At 32.7% G+C, this 19,703-nt stretch overlaps 2 protein-coding genes across 2 annotated transcripts; both read right to left on the bottom strand.

The window, feature by feature from the left end:
- Window positions 1-4,466: 4,466 nt before the first annotated feature.
- LOC8280500 lies at window positions 4,467-9,750 on the bottom strand. Its single transcript, XM_048380346.1, has 11 exons — window positions 9,746-9,750; window positions 9,587-9,652; window positions 8,552-8,676; window positions 8,374-8,468; window positions 7,680-7,885; window positions 6,970-7,158; window positions 6,695-6,895; window positions 6,230-6,413; window positions 6,083-6,146; window positions 5,156-5,221; window positions 4,467-5,064 (listed from the first exon to the last, which is right to left on the bottom strand). Exons 1-11 carry the CDS (start codon window positions 9,748-9,750, stop codon window positions 4,988-4,990), a joined length of 1,278 nt encoding a protein of 425 aa, XP_048236303.1. The 3' UTR covers window positions 4,467-4,987.
- Window positions 9,751-10,554: 804 nt separating this feature from the next.
- LOC8280499 (transducin beta-like protein 3) lies at window positions 10,555-18,535 on the bottom strand. Its single transcript, XM_002520018.4, has 14 exons — window positions 18,018-18,535; window positions 17,554-17,736; window positions 16,517-16,666; window positions 16,021-16,238; window positions 15,557-15,842; window positions 14,686-14,820; window positions 14,446-14,564; window positions 13,313-13,469; window positions 12,985-13,231; window positions 12,831-12,907; window positions 11,857-11,976; window positions 11,501-11,631; window positions 11,248-11,422; window positions 10,555-11,153 (listed from the first exon to the last, which is right to left on the bottom strand). Exons 1-14 carry the CDS (start codon window positions 18,312-18,314, stop codon window positions 10,803-10,805), a joined length of 2,646 nt encoding a protein of 881 aa, XP_002520064.2. The 5' UTR covers window positions 18,315-18,535; the 3' UTR covers window positions 10,555-10,802.
- Window positions 18,536-19,703: the final 1,168 nt, after the last annotated feature.

Below are 19,703 nucleotides of genomic sequence, written 5' to 3'. Positions count from 1 at the left end.
GCAAACTTGAAGAAATCACAGAATTATATATTTTATATATATATATGTGGTATTAATTATTTGCATATAAAATACAAGGTTGTGGTGGGGATCATTGCAAGCTGGACCCATTTATGCATCAATCAATGAAAATAAAAGAAAAGGTCAAACTCAAAACCTTTTGTTTCTTTCTTTATTATTAATTCAACCATTGACTGAAATTCTTTTGCATTCATGTATATACTGGGAAGCTAGTCCGGGATTGTTTTCCTTTTCTTTATGTTGTCTCGTGTGTGTTTGTTTCCTTTTAGCTTTGCACGCATGTCTTGAAGCCACATATGTCCGATTTTGAAATGAATCTTTCTTTATAAAAATAATGAATTAATTGGTGTAGAAAAATACTGAATGACTAATTCAAATGGTTAAGAGTGTTTTCTCTTTTGCATTTTCCAATTACTTGGGTTGAATTTTCAATCACATTCAAACAAAATAAATCTTCTAATTGCAGTTTTGAGATCTTTTCAAGTTCAATTTTGAACATAATCTATCATGTTATAACTTTCATTTATTTGATTAATATTGATGCTAATAGAACAATTGTTATCTATCATGAAATTAAACATAACATCAACCATTAAACCTTGAATACACACACACAACTGTCTGCCGTGTGCCTGCCTCAGTTACAAAAGAAAAAAGAAAAAAAGGAGAAGATTTCCAAAATCTGTTACATTGAATAACCCTAATCTTTGTGCATGCAATATCTTACGAATTGGGTATACAAGATTAAGTCATTTGGTAAGCAGTCACAATATTTGATAGGAATAAATTACTTGATTGTAGAAGTAGACAGAGACAATATATGTGCATTGGATGGACCCAGACAAACTTAAAACAATGAAATGGATACAACCCTAATTGATTAATTGGAGTGGCATTTCTTATTTGACCCGTTGAAGTTTCCAATAAATACGAGAGAAGTGACATTCGTCCAATTTGGAAGAATTTTCAGCTGAATTGTCACCTTGTTGCAAGTGGCGGATTGGAAGGTCTCTTTTGCCAGGAATATGACAGCTTTTTTTTTTCCTGTGTTTTAGAGATGTGTTCTACACCTTTCATTTGGTAAATTGTGATGGTGGAGTATTTATTTGCTCAAAGTTATTTGGTAGCTCAATTGCGCTGCATTTAAAGGGGTCGACCGCAGGACTAGCTACTTTTGGCACCACCCACTCAATTAATAGTAATATGGAGTTAAGCATGTTTCATTTTAATTATAAATAGGTTGATTCATTTAGTGATAAGTCAATCGATTAATTATAATTAGGTTCATTCAGTCAACTTGTTTAAAATCAAGGGTCTTATGCTTTTTTAATAATATTTTACTACTTTAAGAGCTAAATCCCTAGCAATTTTGGTTCAAAGTGTCATAGATGTAAACTATAAAGTATTACAGATACAAATATAAAATTATTTATATAAAAGAATTAAATCATACATCAAATTTTGTATTTTCTAAATAAAAAATAATAATATATAATATTGTTTTGTACCTGTTTAATTAATAATTATTTAAGAAATCATATTTAAATTAATTATTTTATATAATATGCTGTGATATCATACTGTACAAAAAAGGCAGTGGTGATGAAATGGGTAAGATGAAATTGAATCTTACATTTCTTTTTTTATTTTCTTTAGTACGTCAAACTAAAATATAATTAAAAGCCCAAAAAAGTTAAGTCATATTAGTAGGTTCACTACTATACCCCTTCAACGTTTTAACTCATATCCTATTAATTATGTTGAAAATTAGCTTTTGGACTTCATGAACTCACAAATTTTCAATAAAATGATAACAATTAAAAATAAAATATATTAATATTTTACATATTATACTGATAAATTGAAAAGGCAAAATGATAATATAATATATATATTATTTAGAAAAATATTTTTTAAAAAAATTTATAACTTATTACAATATAAGATTTATTTATATTTATAATTTACTTAAATTGGATCAAATTTTTTATAACTACGATAGAAGTTTATAGGTTTTACGCTCAAACATTGATATTTTAAGAAAACTAAATTATATATTATCGGCTATGGTCGTTCCTGTGCTCTCACACTTGTTATTGCTGTCGTTGCAGCGCTGGTGTTACTCCTGCCAAACGTTCATTGCGGCCACCACCGACCTGCTCTTCTACAAACAACATTATTATGTTATGTGGATTGCTTTTTTATGAAAGTTTAATAGATAGAAGAATTTGTCAATAAATCAATATGGCAATGGAGGAGAAAGAAACGATGGTCGCTATTACTACGTCGATCACATATCTCGAATTTTTCTGTCCGAATAAATCAAATTGAAAAATATTTATAAAATTTTAGCATCAAACTGTATTGAAAATTTTAATATTATAATACAATATTAGTTCTTTAAATGATAATATATTATGGCAAGAAAGAGGGTAAATTTATTACAGAAATGTTGAAAACAACAGTTATTATTTTAAATTTGAAATTGCAATGATGTCTAAACTTTAGTTTTGACTGCAATTCTATAAATTTACTACATATATTCCGACTGCAATTTTTAGATTGAAATTGCTTATTTTTTTCTATATTTTAAATTTTATCTTGTGTTATTGTTTATAAGTTATTGTAAAAATATTTTCTTAATCTCATAATAACTAATTAAGATCGTCAAGAAATATAAAAATAAATATGTAAGTACTGAAATAACACCGAATAACGGACTTATATTGAATTGAAAAAACTAATTCAATATAGTTTCATATAATTTTTATTTTTCTGTTTTAGAAAATTAAAATTTAATATAGTATCAACTTTTTAATAATAATCGAATTGGACGAATCCCATGCTCACTCGGAGCTTCCAGTGAGCTACATTACTTCAAAGTGGAAGAGAAAAAAGGAAAAGAGGGAAGATGATTTGCTTTAGGTTAGATTCTTCCTTCCTTTAATTTTCTTATCTGAAAGCTTTTTTGATAATTTTAATTCTAAAGAAAGATAAGTTGTATTAGATTGGGCTTACATGATAAGTGAAACTATCAGGCCCAATAGAAGGTAAGGTCATTTTGGACGCAGGAAAATAGGGCATGTGTCACTTGATATTGTTACTAATTAATATATATTATATTTTAAATAAACATATCATTAAATGACACTGAAAGCCAATTTCAAATTCATTAAAGTGACATATGGGTTTCTTTGGCAATAAAAGAGAATATATTTTGCACTTGTCTTCTCTTGCCTTGTTGTTTGGTGGTTGATATAATAACAGCTGGCCAACAAATTAGTTGGATTTGGCATTAAATGGCACAGTCTGTTGATGCCTCAAATTTAATTTAGTGACAGCTATTTTGATCATTGTGATAGCTGTAGTGCCTTAGGTTTCTTGCATTGCATGCACACCTATTTTCTTTTCTCCATTTATTTCCTATGTTCTTTTCCTTTCTGAAGATATAGCCTTAATAAATGTGTGAGATATAAGAAATAGATTTATTTAACTAACATTGATATAATCTAGTCTAATATTGTACAGTATCAAGATTTAAATTTTTCTAGTTAAGATTATTAACTTTTATCATTATTAAGATATTTTTGTTAAATCTTTTTATTAATTGTATGTGATTATATTTACATTAATTAATGAAAATGCTAATAGTTAAAAATAACATATAAATTATAATTTGAAATAGTAAAAAAAGATAAGGAACTGTCCTTTTAGAATTAAAAAAAAAAAAAAGAAAAGCATTTTATCAAGTGGAGTTGAATCAAAAGATTAAATACCTATGGCAAGTTAGTGCTTAATATTTTTAGTCATAATTACTAATTAAATTTTATATTTTATATTTTTTAACAATTTAATTCAATTATTTTAAATTTTTAAAATAAATATCTATACTTTTAATTTATCCTTAAAAATACATTTTCATAAAAAAATTTAAATGACGAGGCAAATCAATTCTGTTTACTAATATAAAAGTTAGTGAATTAATAAAAAAAATTATTATATTTAGATGTAAAATATATAAAAAAACACACATACATAAGATTTTTAATAATTATATTTTTAAAAGGGTAATTTTATTTTCTAAAAACTTCTAAGAGAAATTAACTATGGTTTTTAATTAGAACTTTATAAATGGATTTTATCAATTTGTAGTATATAAATCACCCTAACAACTGAACAAAAACTTCCTATAGAAAATTCCTAGAGTGTTTTTTCAATTTTATTTTTTAAAAGCAAGAATTAGAATGATAATAATCGACATGGAACCGCAAGCAGTATATACTTGAAAATGATCTGAATTGCAAATACAAAATGTTCAAAATATATATAAGATTATGGACTTTTTATTCAAATGAGGACACCTGATATATTTTATAATGATAGATACATAATTATCATTATCAACCATGATTAAAACTGATCAATGTAAACAGCAATGCATAAAATAAAATAAAAAGTTATGTATTATAATTGTAATGAATAATCCATATGTGGCGAACATGGTCCGATACGAATGTCTATAAATTAATAGCGTAAGATAGTAGTACTGATATTTGCCATAAATGCAATTATAAAAACGCGTTTCCTGAATTGGGCAATTTTGCAGGGAGTCGAGTCTTTCCCAGCTCTAAATATTTATTGCTCCTTGCCAAGATGGGGAGAGTATGCCCTAACCAACTCATTTCATGAAGCTGGCACTCGTTTCATACGCTTTATCCCCATTCAATCACCTGCGAGCAGCTGTTATAATGGAAGATCTTGTAGAATTCATATTTTCTACTTGAGGAGTCTTTAGGTGAAATAATGTGACCCCATTTGAAAATATCAAAAGTTCATCGATGGAAGTGAAAGAAAGTAGCTAATGGATGCTGAGAGATATACAAGTCCTTTACCCCTTTTTCTTTCTTTCTTTCTTTCTTTTCTGGAAAAGAAACACCCAGAATAGTACATGCCTGGTATTCAGCTCTCAAAATGAGAACTCCTCTGGTATTTCTTGAAATTTTCTGGACAAAAAGCTGTTGTACTTTCTTTCAAGATCTCTACCTGAAAAGACGTAATATAGTAAAACCCCCGAGTCAAGTAAACAACAGTAAACATAAGGTAAATTAAGGGATGACTGCGAGAATGGTGCTACCTTTAGGCTGAAATGATGGAACATTCTTGGACAGAGCTGAGTGTACCAATGCCAGGAGATCCTTGCCTAGAATATTAACAAACAAGATCATATTAGCAAGACATTGAGCACAGTAGAAAACCAATGGCAACCTACGGTAAGAACTTCAAGAATGTCTAACGGTTCTTAGAGTGGGTTTATTTGGGATCTCTTTTGGAAGACTAAACTACCGAGTTATCACACTTACATTACAGGGTATAGGACAGTACCAAATCTAATAAGCCAAGTATGTATCTTTAGTAACAGAGACAGGAAGAAACAAACTTTCAACCATTCTACAAAGTAGCAGATACATGGTAACCTGGCATCCTTATGCAAGTAGACAAGGCCGAAGCATGCAGATTGTATATCCGTCATTTTGCTTTTCCAACATGGAATTCTTTAATACACTCAAATCAAATTAAATAAACTATAAAACCCCGAACATTTATTGGAGTAATAAGAAGGTCAATGGAAAATGTTGGTGGTTCAGAATTTTATTAAGATAAAAAGAAGTAAAAATGAAGAGTTCAGTTCTTATGAATAGTATGCATAATATATTAGTATTTATGAGTAGCAAATCGTAAGAGGGAATTATTATGAACATCTGAATATTTGAGAATAATGTGACTATATGTATATATGAATAGTGAATACGTCTATATATGAAACCTGAATATTCTTCAAATCAGGCTTGGGTACCATTATGATAAAACTCAATTCAGCCAGGCCAGACTCAGATCAGCAAAAGCTGATCGAATAGCATGTACCAAAAACTTAGAGCTTACCATTGTCCGAAAAATCAATTGGCCCAACTGTCTAAAAAGGATTAGTAATACACTAAGAAATATGATTAAAGTCTCAATAAGGGCAAATAAATAGCAGATCATCATGCACTTATTTACTTACCTGTAACACTCTTTTCTCCTTCATTGACATTAACTAGGAACGATGAGATATGGTTGTCCTTCAACTGCAGTTAAATGCAGAAAAATAAATTAGTTCATATCAATGAGTTACACCAATCATTGACTGAAAAAGACAAAATATGCTCACAGTAAATGATTGTGTTTTTTCATGTTTGACCTTGGACAGAAAAGCCTTTGCAAGTTCTAATGCATTAACAGGTGAAGGACTTCTGCTGTAAACAGGCACAAATTTCCCATTTTGATAGCCAGCCAGCAAGTGATACGCTGCCTGTCCAGGCGAGAGCTTTGATATAGAAGGAATGGTCCCAGAGCTGCTCAAAAACAAAATACAGAACCCACATAAACAATAAAATAAAAAATATCTGTAATGACAAGTGAAAACTCTATTAAAAGATGCAAAACAATAAAGAAGAAGGAAACAGTTCAACAGATTTCATAACAAAGCTCTGTCATTGAACTTTCATCTTGCAATTGATCATACCAGTAACTATATTACTATGGTGCAAAGAACATGTTGGCCATTAAAGCCCAACAGAAGTTCTGGATATGAAAATAAAAGTCAAATGCGTTCAAGTGTTGTTTGACAAATTACCTGTCAGAAGTTGCAAGGACAACAGCTGCTGGGAATTTGAAAAGACTAGCACCAGCAGATTTTTTAGTTCGAAAATATGGTGCAGCATCCTGTGAAGAAAGAACAACACCTGCGTCCAAAGAAGCCAACTGATCTACGCAGCTCTGAATGGCATCCTCAGGTGCAAATAATAGAATCACAGAGTCACCAGACACTAGAAGCCTGAAATTAGCAGCTCATAAATCATAGATTGTGGATTTCAAAACACTACATAAGGCCAAGTTATGAGAACTTACCATGCAGGTAATGGAAGATCTCCCAGTGCAAATATGACAGGTTCAGACAAGGTAGTTAGAGCCTCTTTAGTTGCATTAATATCTGAAAAAGCTTTACCGCATAAAACAAGTGAAAAACGTTCAATATCAGCAGCTATAACTCCCTTGTTTGCTTGAGCCCCCAGACCAACAGCATCCACTGCACCTTGACTGCATGAGCAAAAGGAAGATAACAGAAATCATGAATGAAACATCAGTTCTAAAACTCATGTGCCCCCTCAAAGCTCATCAAGGACTTGGAGAAATACGACCAAGTTTACTATATATACCCCTGCAAAAGAGAGAACAATTTGTGAATCTTGAACATTGCACCTCGTGAATGGTGGAATTCATCCTTTCAATGATGCTGTCTCTAAACTATTATGCTGGTATTACTGGTAGTTTTTCTGATATCAGTATTATATTAAAAAGTGATATGGCTGGCTACTCATTGCATTACGTTTAACCAACAAAAATGTGGCCCCAACCCCAAATGTTTTGCCCCTTTCTTTTTGCTTGATAAATTTTGAACCTAAGACCCACCTCAGTGCTGAACCACATACTACCACTCGAAGAGATGATTGGATGAATAAGAAAACAGTTGAAAAGCTGACACAAGAAGTGCAGCTTGAGCTTGTAAAGATGAGTTACTCGAGGCAACCAACCAATAAATTTAAGAAAGGTGAGACTACCTTACTGATGTAGCAACATAAACTGTCAACGGACAAGAATCATGGGAAATGGCACGAGAGGGAACTTCCCAGAGAATATTGGATAAACTCAATATGGCAGAAGGACTGTCACTTATTACACGAACTTTTGTGCCACATTTTGATGATGAACCAATAGCCCCATCATGGACATAAACATCTGAGACAGATGATAGGTGTGTTGTGACCTAAGAATGAAAATAAAGATGGCGTTAGCTGTAGCAGAAAAGTAAGCATTGAAATTCTAAACTATGGCTGCAAGAGTCCTCGTGCAGCATCTTAAACTATAATCTAATTGGTATGTTTCAGCATAGATATTTATGAAGACTCTTCAGGGTTATCCTCCTTCGGTAGGGTTTACAGAATGTTGGCAAAAGAACACTAACTCCAACTTATGGGAATTAATGGTGGGAGATTTTCATAATTAGCAAATTGATGAAGACATTTTTAGAACTCAAAATTTTCTAACGATACTGGACCTCCCTAACTAAATTATTTTAAGAAGAAAAGCATTGTTCTGCCTCAAATTCACCCAAAAATATTAGACACAGAAAAATCTTAACAAGGCACCGAGTAAATTTCATGGTGGGAGACACCAGAAGTGCTAAATAATAGGTGAAAGCAGATACTAGGACCACTTGGATAAAATGTTAAAGCTACAGAGTATAACACATGCCTGTTTTAGCAGTTTACCAAATTGCTGCTTTGAAATTTCAGAAGTTCCTCCAAGGACATTTCCTCTAATATGAACTGGAAGTCCTGACAAAGATTCTGATAGGAGACCAAAAAAGATCACAAGAAATACAATGGTGGTTTTGAATAGTAATACAAAACGAAATTGTGCAAAAGTTCACCTGAAATGGTTGCACCTTTCTGGTGTAGTTGAGAAGAGTTCAAGTTTTTAAATGCTTTATCTTTGACAATTACACCTTTGACAGCTAGAGCCCAATTAAGACCATATGAAAATCCAGAGCCCTCCCTGCAATAGAAGAGAAACATTTATGAAGCATGCAACTCCGAAGTACAAACATGTAGGGTATCATTAATTATACACAATTAGTTTGCTAACGTTCCCATTCACAGAAAAGACTTCATCATAAATAGAACAAGATAAACAGATTCATAACTTTATGCCGTCAGTGAAGTTATAGCACATCTGCAGTCTTACCCTGCATCTACCATAATCCACACAAGAATGGAAAAAAAAAAAAATTGTCATCAATTTAAGTAATGAATAAAGATAGAGATCTTTCCATTCAAGTTTTGATATCCTCCTCTATCAGATCAAATTCAGGCATAACAATTTAAAACATTCTAGGGTTTTGGATAGTTAGGACCAGAAGGCAACATTAAATGATAGTCACTATCAGAGAAATGCAAATAATCAATCACAAACAGACTATGTTTGACACTGGGAAGATCTTGATTAATAGCTTCTTCTACTATTAAAGGTTATCACAATTCTGCCAAACTTTTCATTTTCTTCCTTTCCTTTGAATAAGGGCAAATTTTAGCCTGGCATGGTCATCAATAATCATAACATCCAAAGAGGAAAACAAAAACGACACTCTTGATATCAAATGCCATACCTTATTACAATAAAAAAATTAAGGAACAGAAATGCAAAATAGTGAACTGGTACAGAATCCTGTAAAAGTGATATCATACACGAATAACATTCAATTATAAGCAGTGCCAAGAAACTAACTTTTTAAGTATACTAGGAAAAGCTAGCCAGACCATACCTAAACACATCAACACTTCCCATGAGCAGAAATTTATAAACAGGATTGTTGGAACTATTACAAAAAATAAATAAACATTTCCAGACAGATTCTGAGACAAGATTCTATCATTTTTATTTGTAGCGTCAACAAAAGAAGATTCACCTACAAAAAGTGACTGCTTCACCTTCCTGCTGCACCAGTTGAGCCGAAACTGTATTCTCCAACACCCTGAAACGAGGGAGAGAGAGAGAACAACATTAAACGCAAGCACTGTTGATCAAGAATTAACAAATATAGATGATAAACTGGTGCACACCCCACGACATTTAAAATTTATTTCTATTGTTTCACTGATTAGAAATTACAGTTAATCAATACCCATTTACTGGTGCACACCCCACCACATTTAAAATTTACTTCTATTGTTTCACTGATTAGAAATTACAGTTAATCAATACCCATTTACAGGTAAAATTAAAAGAAAGAAAGATTCATATCATGAGGTTTAATAAGTACTAAAACCCTAGAAAGATATTAAACATACTGATACAGGAACAGATAAGCAATTAAAACATGGTTAGGAACTACTCTCCCCAGTATTACACTAAAGAAGAGAGTAAGAGTGTATTAATCCTCCTATTATTCAACAAAAAGATGTCAACTACAATTATTAGCATCTGTATAGAGAGGAGTAACTCACGCGTCTTGAGGAGAGCAAGAAAGGAAGAGAACCAAAGGATCTTGAAGAGATTGAGCTCTCAAAATATCGTTTCAACATCCTCATTTTCTTTTGTGAACTCCGGGACAATGAAGTCCAAGCTGAAATATCAATTCAATACAGAGACCCGAACCGGAACCGACCAAAAAAAAAAAGAAAGGAAAAGGAAATTTTCGAAACTGAACGAACAGCAAGTATTGATCATCTTTTACCAAAATAGGAATCTTATTATTGCCTTCTTTAGCTTTTATTTTTATTGATAATTTTCCTTAACGTAGATCATGTGAGACCTAGTCTTTAATCAATTCGCTGATAATAGTTGCCTCCAATCACAAGAAAGTCATTGATCATTAACCCAGCCAGAAAAAGAAAAAAAGTCATTTACGGAAAATCTGCCAAAGGGAAACCGAAATTAATGGCTTCTGCCGATCAAATCAATATCTTTTACAAATAGAAATTGCCAAACCGTACAATGTTTATGTTACAAAATGTTTCAGAAAAAAAAAAAATATTGAGCTGTATGGTGAATTCTCCAACGGAGAAATGGATATTAGTTTCTACAATTTACACTGTCAAAATTGCTTTCTCCTCAATAGCAGGAGGCGAATTCTCCAAAATAAAGTAAGCAGGCTGCAGGAGCAAAAGTATCTTTCAACTCTTTTATGCCTGTAATGGAATAGCAGCTACGCTTGTGTAAGCTGTGCCCTTGACTTTCTTATGTGAACCGTCTTTAGCTTTGTTTGATTTCCGCTTCTTTGAACGAGTTTTCTCTTTCAACACTTCAGGTTGTTGCTCCTCTTCCTCAGCTTCTTCTGCTAAAAGCATGGTTTCCTCATTCGTAACATTGGTGGGTATATCTGTTTGTGCAGCTTCAGTGTTCGGCTCAATAACTGACATTCCTATCAGTGTATAGTCCACCAAAAATGTGCTTCTTAGTAATCGGTCTATCCTGCTGAAATGCCTCAGGGAATATGGGATTAGACCTTCAAGAAGTTCCCCGACCCCCTTTATCTGACAGACAATATCATTGAACCACCTCATCATCAAATGCTTTCTCTTGTAACCTTGAAAAATCAAAAACAAAATATAATCTACAGGTAATCACCTCAAGAATCTCTGTTGGAGGAAGGATGTTGAAAACTTGAAAGAGAACATATTGTGCAACATGGCATAGTTTTGGCTTTGTATTCCATTCCCGAACATACTCGAAAAGTAGACGGAATTCCTCTTTGCCAAGAGCACGAAGCGCATTCTCTATCTGATTGACAGCGCCTCTCTTCCTGCAGGCATTTGGTAAGATACCACGGATACACAACAAATATACATATGTTTAGAAGTGCCATCAAATCCTGGCTAACCTGCAAATTTGGGAAAATAACTCAAAAAGTTTATGAGGTCTGCGAAGTTCAAATGCTATTTGGATAGCTCTAGTGTAATCAGCATATAACAAAGCATTTTCCAATTCCTGACCTTTTAAAACCCCTTCCTCCTGCACATAAATATCAAGGTGGAAAAGAGAAGACAGTGAGAAATGTTCTCTTGAGTAATAAAGATTCATTTCTCAGCATATATCCAACATAGATATGAATCTGCTATATCATGTCCAAGCAGTGAGACAACATGATACAACCCACAGAAACATTAGGCTCGCACTTTTTTCTCTTTTGCTAAATACAAGCTCAAATAAGGCACTGACAAAATTGGAGACAATTACCTCTTTACGGAAGGCTTCTTCTTTATCAGAGGCAGTTGAATCATACCACAGATTGACCAATGCATCACCACCACCAGTGGCAAACATTTCTGTCTGTTTTCCTACGGCCAAGGCCCAAACCTGCAAAGAGGACAACAACCTTTCAACTCTATGAATTAATTGTGCCAGGAAACAAACAAACTTTAGAATATTTATTTGAGAAAATGTAAACCAAATAAATAAATTGGAAAAAGAAAACAAGCTTACATTATATATATATATATATACACACACACACACACACATATATAATAAAAAATGAGTTGGTAGTTTAGTGCATCCCAAACCTGACTTCAGGTGTTTATAAATTAATTAGCACATCTACTTGGAAATCGCTTGTCTTTACATGAGTTTATAAATGGACAATATATTCCATATCACCTTTTGTTAGGGAATTTTGGCCTTCCAATACACTGTGGAAACAACTCAGTTTTATTGTGTTTTTATACCTACTTTTTCTAACTCCATCCCTTCTTTTACCTTTCCGGTTTTATAGGGGACTTTTTACCAAAGAGTATTTAGCCAATATACATAAATTTACCGATTTGAATAAGAACTGTTCTTAAAAAAAGATCATGGTAGTGGTGGCTGTTTCAGTTCGATACCATTGCACCATTTCAATAAGCATTCAATTGACAATACTGTTACTTAAAACCTTAATCAAATCAAATGGAATTCAGGTTAAAATCAAGATTACTGTGCTGTCTACCCAAACAAATTGATAGGCACTACTCTTGCAAGATGGTAAATGCCATGTATCTTTTAACTTTTGCTAGCAAGCAAAATGACAATGCACAAACGAATACAATTTATAGTGTTCCAGAAACACATATCCTATGATATCTGAAACTGGGGATGTCACAAACCAGATTCATTTGACCAAAGATAAGAATACATAGGGGAGAAAAGTTCAAAAAAAAAAAATGATCCATCACCTTATCCTCATGTTGATCATATGTGGCTATGCATTCATTTGTTTTTACAGTCCACAGCTTTACTAAACCATCAGCACCTAAAATCAGTCATCAAAAGATTTAATATTACCTCAACAAATACAAGAAGTCTGACAAGGCAAGTAAGAGTCATTACCACATGAAACAAATTGGGTCCCGCGAGTCAAAAATGAAGCTCTTAATACGCTTGATGTATGCCCTTCAAATGTTTTTAAGCAAGACCCATCAGCTATAGCCCATATCTTTATTGTTTTGTCGCCAGATGCTGTAATGACACATTGGTCAACTGGTGAGAACTCAACAGACCAAATTCCTCTTTTATGCCCTTTGAGTACAACTACAGATACTAGATCTGGAAGCCTCCATACACAGGCAGTCCGGTCCTGAACAAAAAGAAAACGATTTGTCAATTAAAAATAAAAGAAAACTAGAGAACTATGTGCACTGATTTATGTCATACTGACTTGAGAACCACTACAGACTAAACTATCATTTGGTGCAATGGCCAGAGAATTTATATCTTTATCATGAGCTGCTACAACTGCCTTTGCTTTCAAATTAACAAACTGGTCTGCATCTTCGGAGATACCATCCAAACTCCACACCTTGATGGTACGATCACTACAAAAGGATGTTATATGTTAGTCAAGACAATTCTATTGACTAAAGCAAAATGAGAATGAAAAAGTTTTGAAGGATTTAAGAAGACAAAAAAGAAATTGAAAAATTAAAGCATACACGTATTCTGAAACAGCATTAATTTCACAAGCTGGAGAAAAAGGCAGGAATCACATAAAGCAAATGATGAATTATGGCTACCTAAGGATTATAAAAGTGACCAAAAGGTATGAGAGAGGGTATTAACTATCCAATATTTTAAAACTAAGATCTAGTTATGAACCCATAAAGTGCTCGTCACTGAATATTTAAGCACCCTAAAAGCAAACTATAATCTCTGACCTTAACTGAAGATTCTGCACTCTATTCTTGTAGTAATCCACAAAAGAAATATTTACGGGAAAGTTACAAAAAGAGCTACAAGTTTCATTATAAAGTTGATCCTTAGTTTTCTAATACAAAACAGTAACAGACAATTATTTTTGCAAGGGCAATTACTGTTGCCAGTGAAATGGCTGCTGTTGCAAGTGAAATGGCTGGCAGCCCTAATTTTTAATCCCACTCTTACAATTAGTAAGGCTTTATCATTAATCTCTATTTTGTTTTAAGCTAGTTAATGAAGTTGACTGATGATAATGAACATGAATCATGGATCTGATATCTTTATTTGATGTATTTATGATCATTAGTTAGTTGTTTAACTCCCTGAATATCTAGTCATTTAAAGCATGCTGAAAATTTTCATAGACGAGATTGCACAGTGGCAGGCCACGACTATTATGTGATGGCCCGTTCACAGCACACAAGACCATGAATTAAATCTATGATCATGACTTCTTAAAACCACCGGTATACTAGTTCTGTAAAATTCCCTAAAGTAGTTATTTGTAAAATTTATGTGCAGTTTACATCAGATTATATGAACTGTAAGATAATACTATAGTAATTGGAAAATACATTTTCCAGAAGAAGTGCTCACCTGCTACCACTAACAAAGAAATTTTTCAACTTCTTTGAAAATGCAACAGCTCCAACACCTCCCATGTGACCTGTTCCAACACCAACACAATTTCTACTTTCTGAATCCCACAACCTTACCTATATAGAGATGAAAACAAGTTCAGAGGAAATGAGAGATTACTATAGTCTCGTAGAACATACTAAGGTCAAAAAAATATTGCAAATTATAGCACTCATCCTAAAGCATTATAGAACTTACAGTGTGGTCCTTGCTTCCTGTTACTATAAGTGCCCTTCCAGATCTTGACACGCAGGTGTCAAGGCACAAAACAATTTCAGTATGACCAGGCAATACATAAGAGCACGACATAGATTCCAAGTCATACACCCGGATCTGTATGGAGCAAGTTGTGACACATGTTATGAAAGAGAACTTCAGAAAGAAACTAACAATTGATAGCTTTTATGCAAAAGTACCATTGTGATATTTCATGACGAAAATTGAATATTAAATACTCAAATAAAATAATGGACACAAGAAATTAGGAAAATCACATTAGATCAAAGAATAAAGAGATCCTTTTCTTTTTTATAAGCAGTTATACTATAAGTGCCCTTCGAGATCTTGACACACAGATGATTAGGCACAAAACACTACCAGTATGACCAGGCAATACATAAGAGCACGACGTAGATTCCAAGTCATACACCCGAATCCGTTTTGAGCAAATCGATATACATGTTAGGAAACAGAACTTTAGAAAGAAACTGTACAACTGATAGCTTTTATGCATAAATAGAATTACTCAATTCTGACATTTCATGATCAAAACTGAATACAGAATAGTCGAGAAAATTCATGGATGCCAGAAATTTGGAAAATGATGGTACAATTCTCAAGAAGAAGAAACCACATTAGATCAAAAGAATAAAGAGTTCTTTTTCTTTCTTATAAGCAATTAGATCATCCTAACCTTATTGCAAACAATAGAGTAACTGATGCCTAACATTAACCAGATACAACATAGATTGACCAGTACCAACTTTTATAGCTAAAGTTTGTTCCTCCATACATCAGAGGACAAAAAAAATTTTAAGAATTCGGTTAAACAAATTGCCCAACAACTTACCTGTTCAATATTTGTGGCAACAGCAAGACACTTTTCCTCCTCACCCAGAAACCTCATATCCAGAATCTCCTCATTATACCCAATAAGTCTCCTGTTCAATTCTAACTTAAACTTCTCTTCAGGGTGTCCCACTGCCAAATAGAGTAAAAACTGCTGATCAGCAGTCACACACAGCACTCCCTGATCTGAAGGAAGGATCACAGAAGCAGTGAAGCCTCTTTTTGACTCATCTGTGTCTGAGGTGACGGTAATATCCGAGGAGTTTTGCTCATAAAGGCAAACTGCACTGTCAGTACAGTCAACGAATAAGACTCAAGTAATAGAACACATTTCAATCAGAAGACAACCCTTTATAAAGAATAATTAAGGAGAGAACACTGCCAAGCAGTCTCAATGAACTCCCAAGTGCTGGTAATTAGTATAGATCTCATAAAAATTACTTGAGAAGCATCTTTATATTATACCGTTCGGAGGTCCATATTCGTACAATGCCACGCTCACCAACTGTAATGAAATAAATTGCTGATGATCCATTTCTGCTCTTTCCACTAAGCTGACTGTATGAACCTATCAATGAAGAAAACTGAGTCCCAGAGTGGATTACACACAAATCTTCCACAATCTCATAAGTTGGAATCGTAATCTTGCAGGTATAGTCATGAAGGTCCCACAAGTTTACCACCTGAATTTATAAAATATCAGTACCTGTTGAAAACTAATGCAATGGCTGAGAAGAAACCCTAATTAAACATGATAAAACAGAGCAAGAATTCACATTCATCCTTCCCTCTATACTCAGATTAACCCAACTACCCAACTTCTTGTACTTGAAAAAATTTGTGGATCTTTTAAATTATATTATTGTTCAATTCCACTACGGAATAAGATTCAGATAAATTGAGCATTTTGAGCATCAATTCATATATTTTACCTCTTTGCAGTGACATTAACCAAAGTTACCTTATCTCTTCCAGCACTGAGTAATGTCCATCCGTCTTCAGACACTTCCAAAGAGGTCACAGTTGTAAAATGTCTCTCTAATGTTGCTATGCACTTCTTCGATGCAAGATTCCAAACTCGTACAGTTGCATCATCACTTCCAGAGAAAAGCTATTAAAAGTACACAAATAATGAATCAACGACTGAAAAAGAACAAGGGAGAAGGAAAACTCACAATTCGTTTGCAGGGATTTAACCAAGTACAATTCAAAAATTCATTAGAAACATAGTGAAGATGAACAGATATAGGAGGTTTCTATTGCAGTCATCCAACATTAGAACTCCACAAGATTCAACGAAAAATAAAAATCTAAGGACAATATAGAGATAGACAAAAGATCTGGGCTTCCACATTTAAAAATATAAATTACCTTCTTACAGGCACCCACCTTTTCTTGACTTCTTCACTCTCTTGTTTTTTCCTAGAACAACATTTCATGAATGCACAAATATTGGTGTTTTGAGATAAAACCTGTTTACTATTGCCATCTGAAATATAGCATTAAACATTTAACCTTTCCTTTCTCTCATCAATTTCCACTGGCTAAGTTTTCACCAGTAAGGTTTGCTCTTTCAGCAATATCTTTTCCTCAATGAATTTGTTGGTAAATGTATAATCTTTTAGCATGTTTTTCTCAAGCAGTATGTGCAGGGACTGCAGCAGAGCGTTATTATATTTTGCCCAAAACTGATTCTTCAAGATCCACTTTTAGAAATTGTGTTCATAAGAAATAAGATTGGATGCATTGCCAGGCATTGAACAAATACGTGCTAGTCACTTTCTTTCTTCGTATAATTCAAACCATGTCACCACAAGATAATGTATTTTTAAAATCAATAATTAAATCCAAATTTCAAATTAAGTGTAAGAACTTACTATCCACTCATACAGCAGCACTTGCATGACAAACAGTAACAAGCAGAAAATAAATAAATAAATAAATAAAAACATTTTAACTGTATAAGACACAATTTTAACTTGAAAGTAAAAAACTTACAAGCATTTTATTTGCATCAGGATGAAACATAACACTCGAAACAACACCTTTATGACCTTTAAAGAAATGAGTACAGAAGCCACCATCAACATCCCAAACAAGAACTTTTCTATCAGCTCCTGCTGTTGCAAGCAAGCCCCCTGATGCATGGCATGCCATGCCCATTACTGGACCTTCATGTCCCTGCAGAATAAACAAAACTTATTGCAACTCTACCCCAAATAACCCCAAATCTAAGAGTTTTATCAATTTTAATCCCAAGCAGAAAATAATAAAAACTGTTCTTTTCCAACTTCCTTTGAAAAAATTAATAAAATGATAGTTCTCAATTTCTTGTAAACCTAAATTTATTCCAGTTTTACTGACACTCATGACCCTGCACAATTTACATATTCCAATTTTACCACTCGGTTGAGAGTTCTTTTAGTTCTTGTACAACTAAATTTAATCTAATTTTACTGTACCTTCCAAGAGCGCACACATTTCATAGTGGACAAGTCCCAAACCCTAATTTGTCTACTGTGGCCAGCAGAGAACATCAATTTATCATCAGGACTAAGTGTCAAAGCCGTGGCGGCCTCTGTATCGCCTTCAATAGTTGCTCTTACTGCACCGTTGGCCGAATCAACGATCTTGATTGCTTCACCGCAAGCACAGGCGATGAAGGAACCGTCTGACGAAACTGCGAATGGCCCACCGCTGTAAAATTGCTGTATAGACGGCACGCACCGGTAATTCTTCTTCATTTGTGTTGATGCCATGAAGATTATCAGTTTACGTTTTGATTGATAGTTTTAAAGTGTGATGTATTGATGATGATAGTGGTCAATTAGAGTATTAAATTTTTGAAAGAGTAGAAAGAATTTAGTTGAAAGGAAGGAGCTAGGGTTTTTTGAGAAGAAAGGCGACGTTTAGGGTTTAAGGGTGGTGGGAATCGTCTATGGGCGATTCCTTTTTACGATTTTTGTATCTCCCGTTAAAATTTCATGTCGGTCCAATATATATATCTCTTTTAATTTAGCTGCCTAACCGGTCATTTGATAGAACCATTTTTTCCGAAAAACAGTTGTTGTATTCCAATAAAGCAAAGTAATTTGAAGGACAGATGTGAGGAACATTAAAAGTAGCCACTACGGTTGGGCTTTCTCACTCCAAGCCGGCAATTCGGATTGGCGATCATGATATAGGCACGAGACAGAAATTTTAAATTTGAATACCATTTGTTTAATTAATTATATTAAGACTTTAAATATTAATGTGAATGTATTTACTAAATTAGTCATATGTCTGTATCTATTTAATGATGTGTAAGGCTCAACGTTTTCTAATGTGTTATACTAAAAAGACTAGCAATTTATTTGTGTTAATGCCCCATTATTGATCATTTGATTTAAATTTTTAGTTTTAAATATTTTATTTTAAGTACAAATATATTATATATTAAAAATAATTACATTTTATTTTAATAAATTTTTAATATTATATTTTACTTTAATAATTTTAAAATTTAAATAGTCATAAAAAAATAAAAAGTTATACATACAGCAAATCAGTATCATTATATAATTATTATTTTTTATATTTAGCTATTATTTTATTTTAATAAACATGTAATTATATTATTTTATTTGATTAATATTTAATATTATCATTTTATTCTTTTAATATTTAATTTTATAGAAAATTATTATAATCTTATCAAAATCATGTATATTTTTTTTATAGAAATTATATATGTTGTGGTTTTATAAAATATTATCAAATGGAGCTTCCAATTGCCTATATATATAGATTAGAGTATTTCCAATACATTCTTTATATATGTCAAACTTTATATTTTAAAAAATTTAATGGTAAAATGATGTTCCAATATACTCTTTATTTTTTAAATATGAAATAGATAATTTTATAAGAAAACTATAGCTACTGCGAATGTACTGCGAGCGCGTAGTTATGTTTGAATTTATCTTAAAACAACCAATAAAAAGGGGTTTAATTAAGCATTAATCATTCCACAATGTGCTAATTGTGTTATTTAACCTTACGAAAAGAAGAGAAGCATGGGATGGTTGTGACAAGCTCAGTTCTGGGTTAGAAAAAGCTAAAATTTTAATTAATCTTTTTTAACAAAATATTCTTGAAAGGTATTA

This window comes from Ricinus communis, chromosome 10 (assembly GCF_019578655.1).
Source record: "Ricinus communis isolate WT05 ecotype wild-type chromosome 10, ASM1957865v1, whole genome shotgun sequence".
NCBI classification, from domain to species: domain Eukaryota; kingdom Viridiplantae; phylum Streptophyta; class Magnoliopsida; order Malpighiales; family Euphorbiaceae; genus Ricinus; species Ricinus communis.
Note: the sequence above shows the minus strand (reverse complement) of the source record. Positions and strands in the feature narration are given on the sequence as shown.

Excerpts from the sequence above, each read along its gene's own strand:
- LOC8280499 (XM_002520018.4), bottom strand. The coding sequence starts at position 18,314 with ATGGCATCAACACAAATGAAGAAGAATTACCGGTGCGTGCCGTCTATA. Across the intron at positions 16,239-16,516 it reads TCAGTGCTGGAAGAGATAAG|GTGGTAAACTTGTGGGACCT; the intron begins GTAACTTTGGTT and ends TTATAAATTCAG. Across the intron at positions 11,423-11,500 it reads TTATTTTCCCAAATTTGCAG|GAAGAGAGGCGCTGTCAATC; the intron begins GTTAGCCAGGAT and ends AAATGCCTGCAG.
- LOC8280500 (XM_048380346.1), bottom strand. Across the intron at positions 8,469-8,551 it reads GAAAGGTGCAACCATTTCAG|AATCTTTGTCAGGACTTCCA; the intron begins GTGAACTTTTGC and ends GTCTCCTATCAG. Across the intron at positions 5,222-6,082 it reads AGGAGAAAAGAGTGTTACAG|GCAAGGATCTCCTGGCATTG; the intron begins GTAAGTAAATAA and ends TTAATATTCTAG.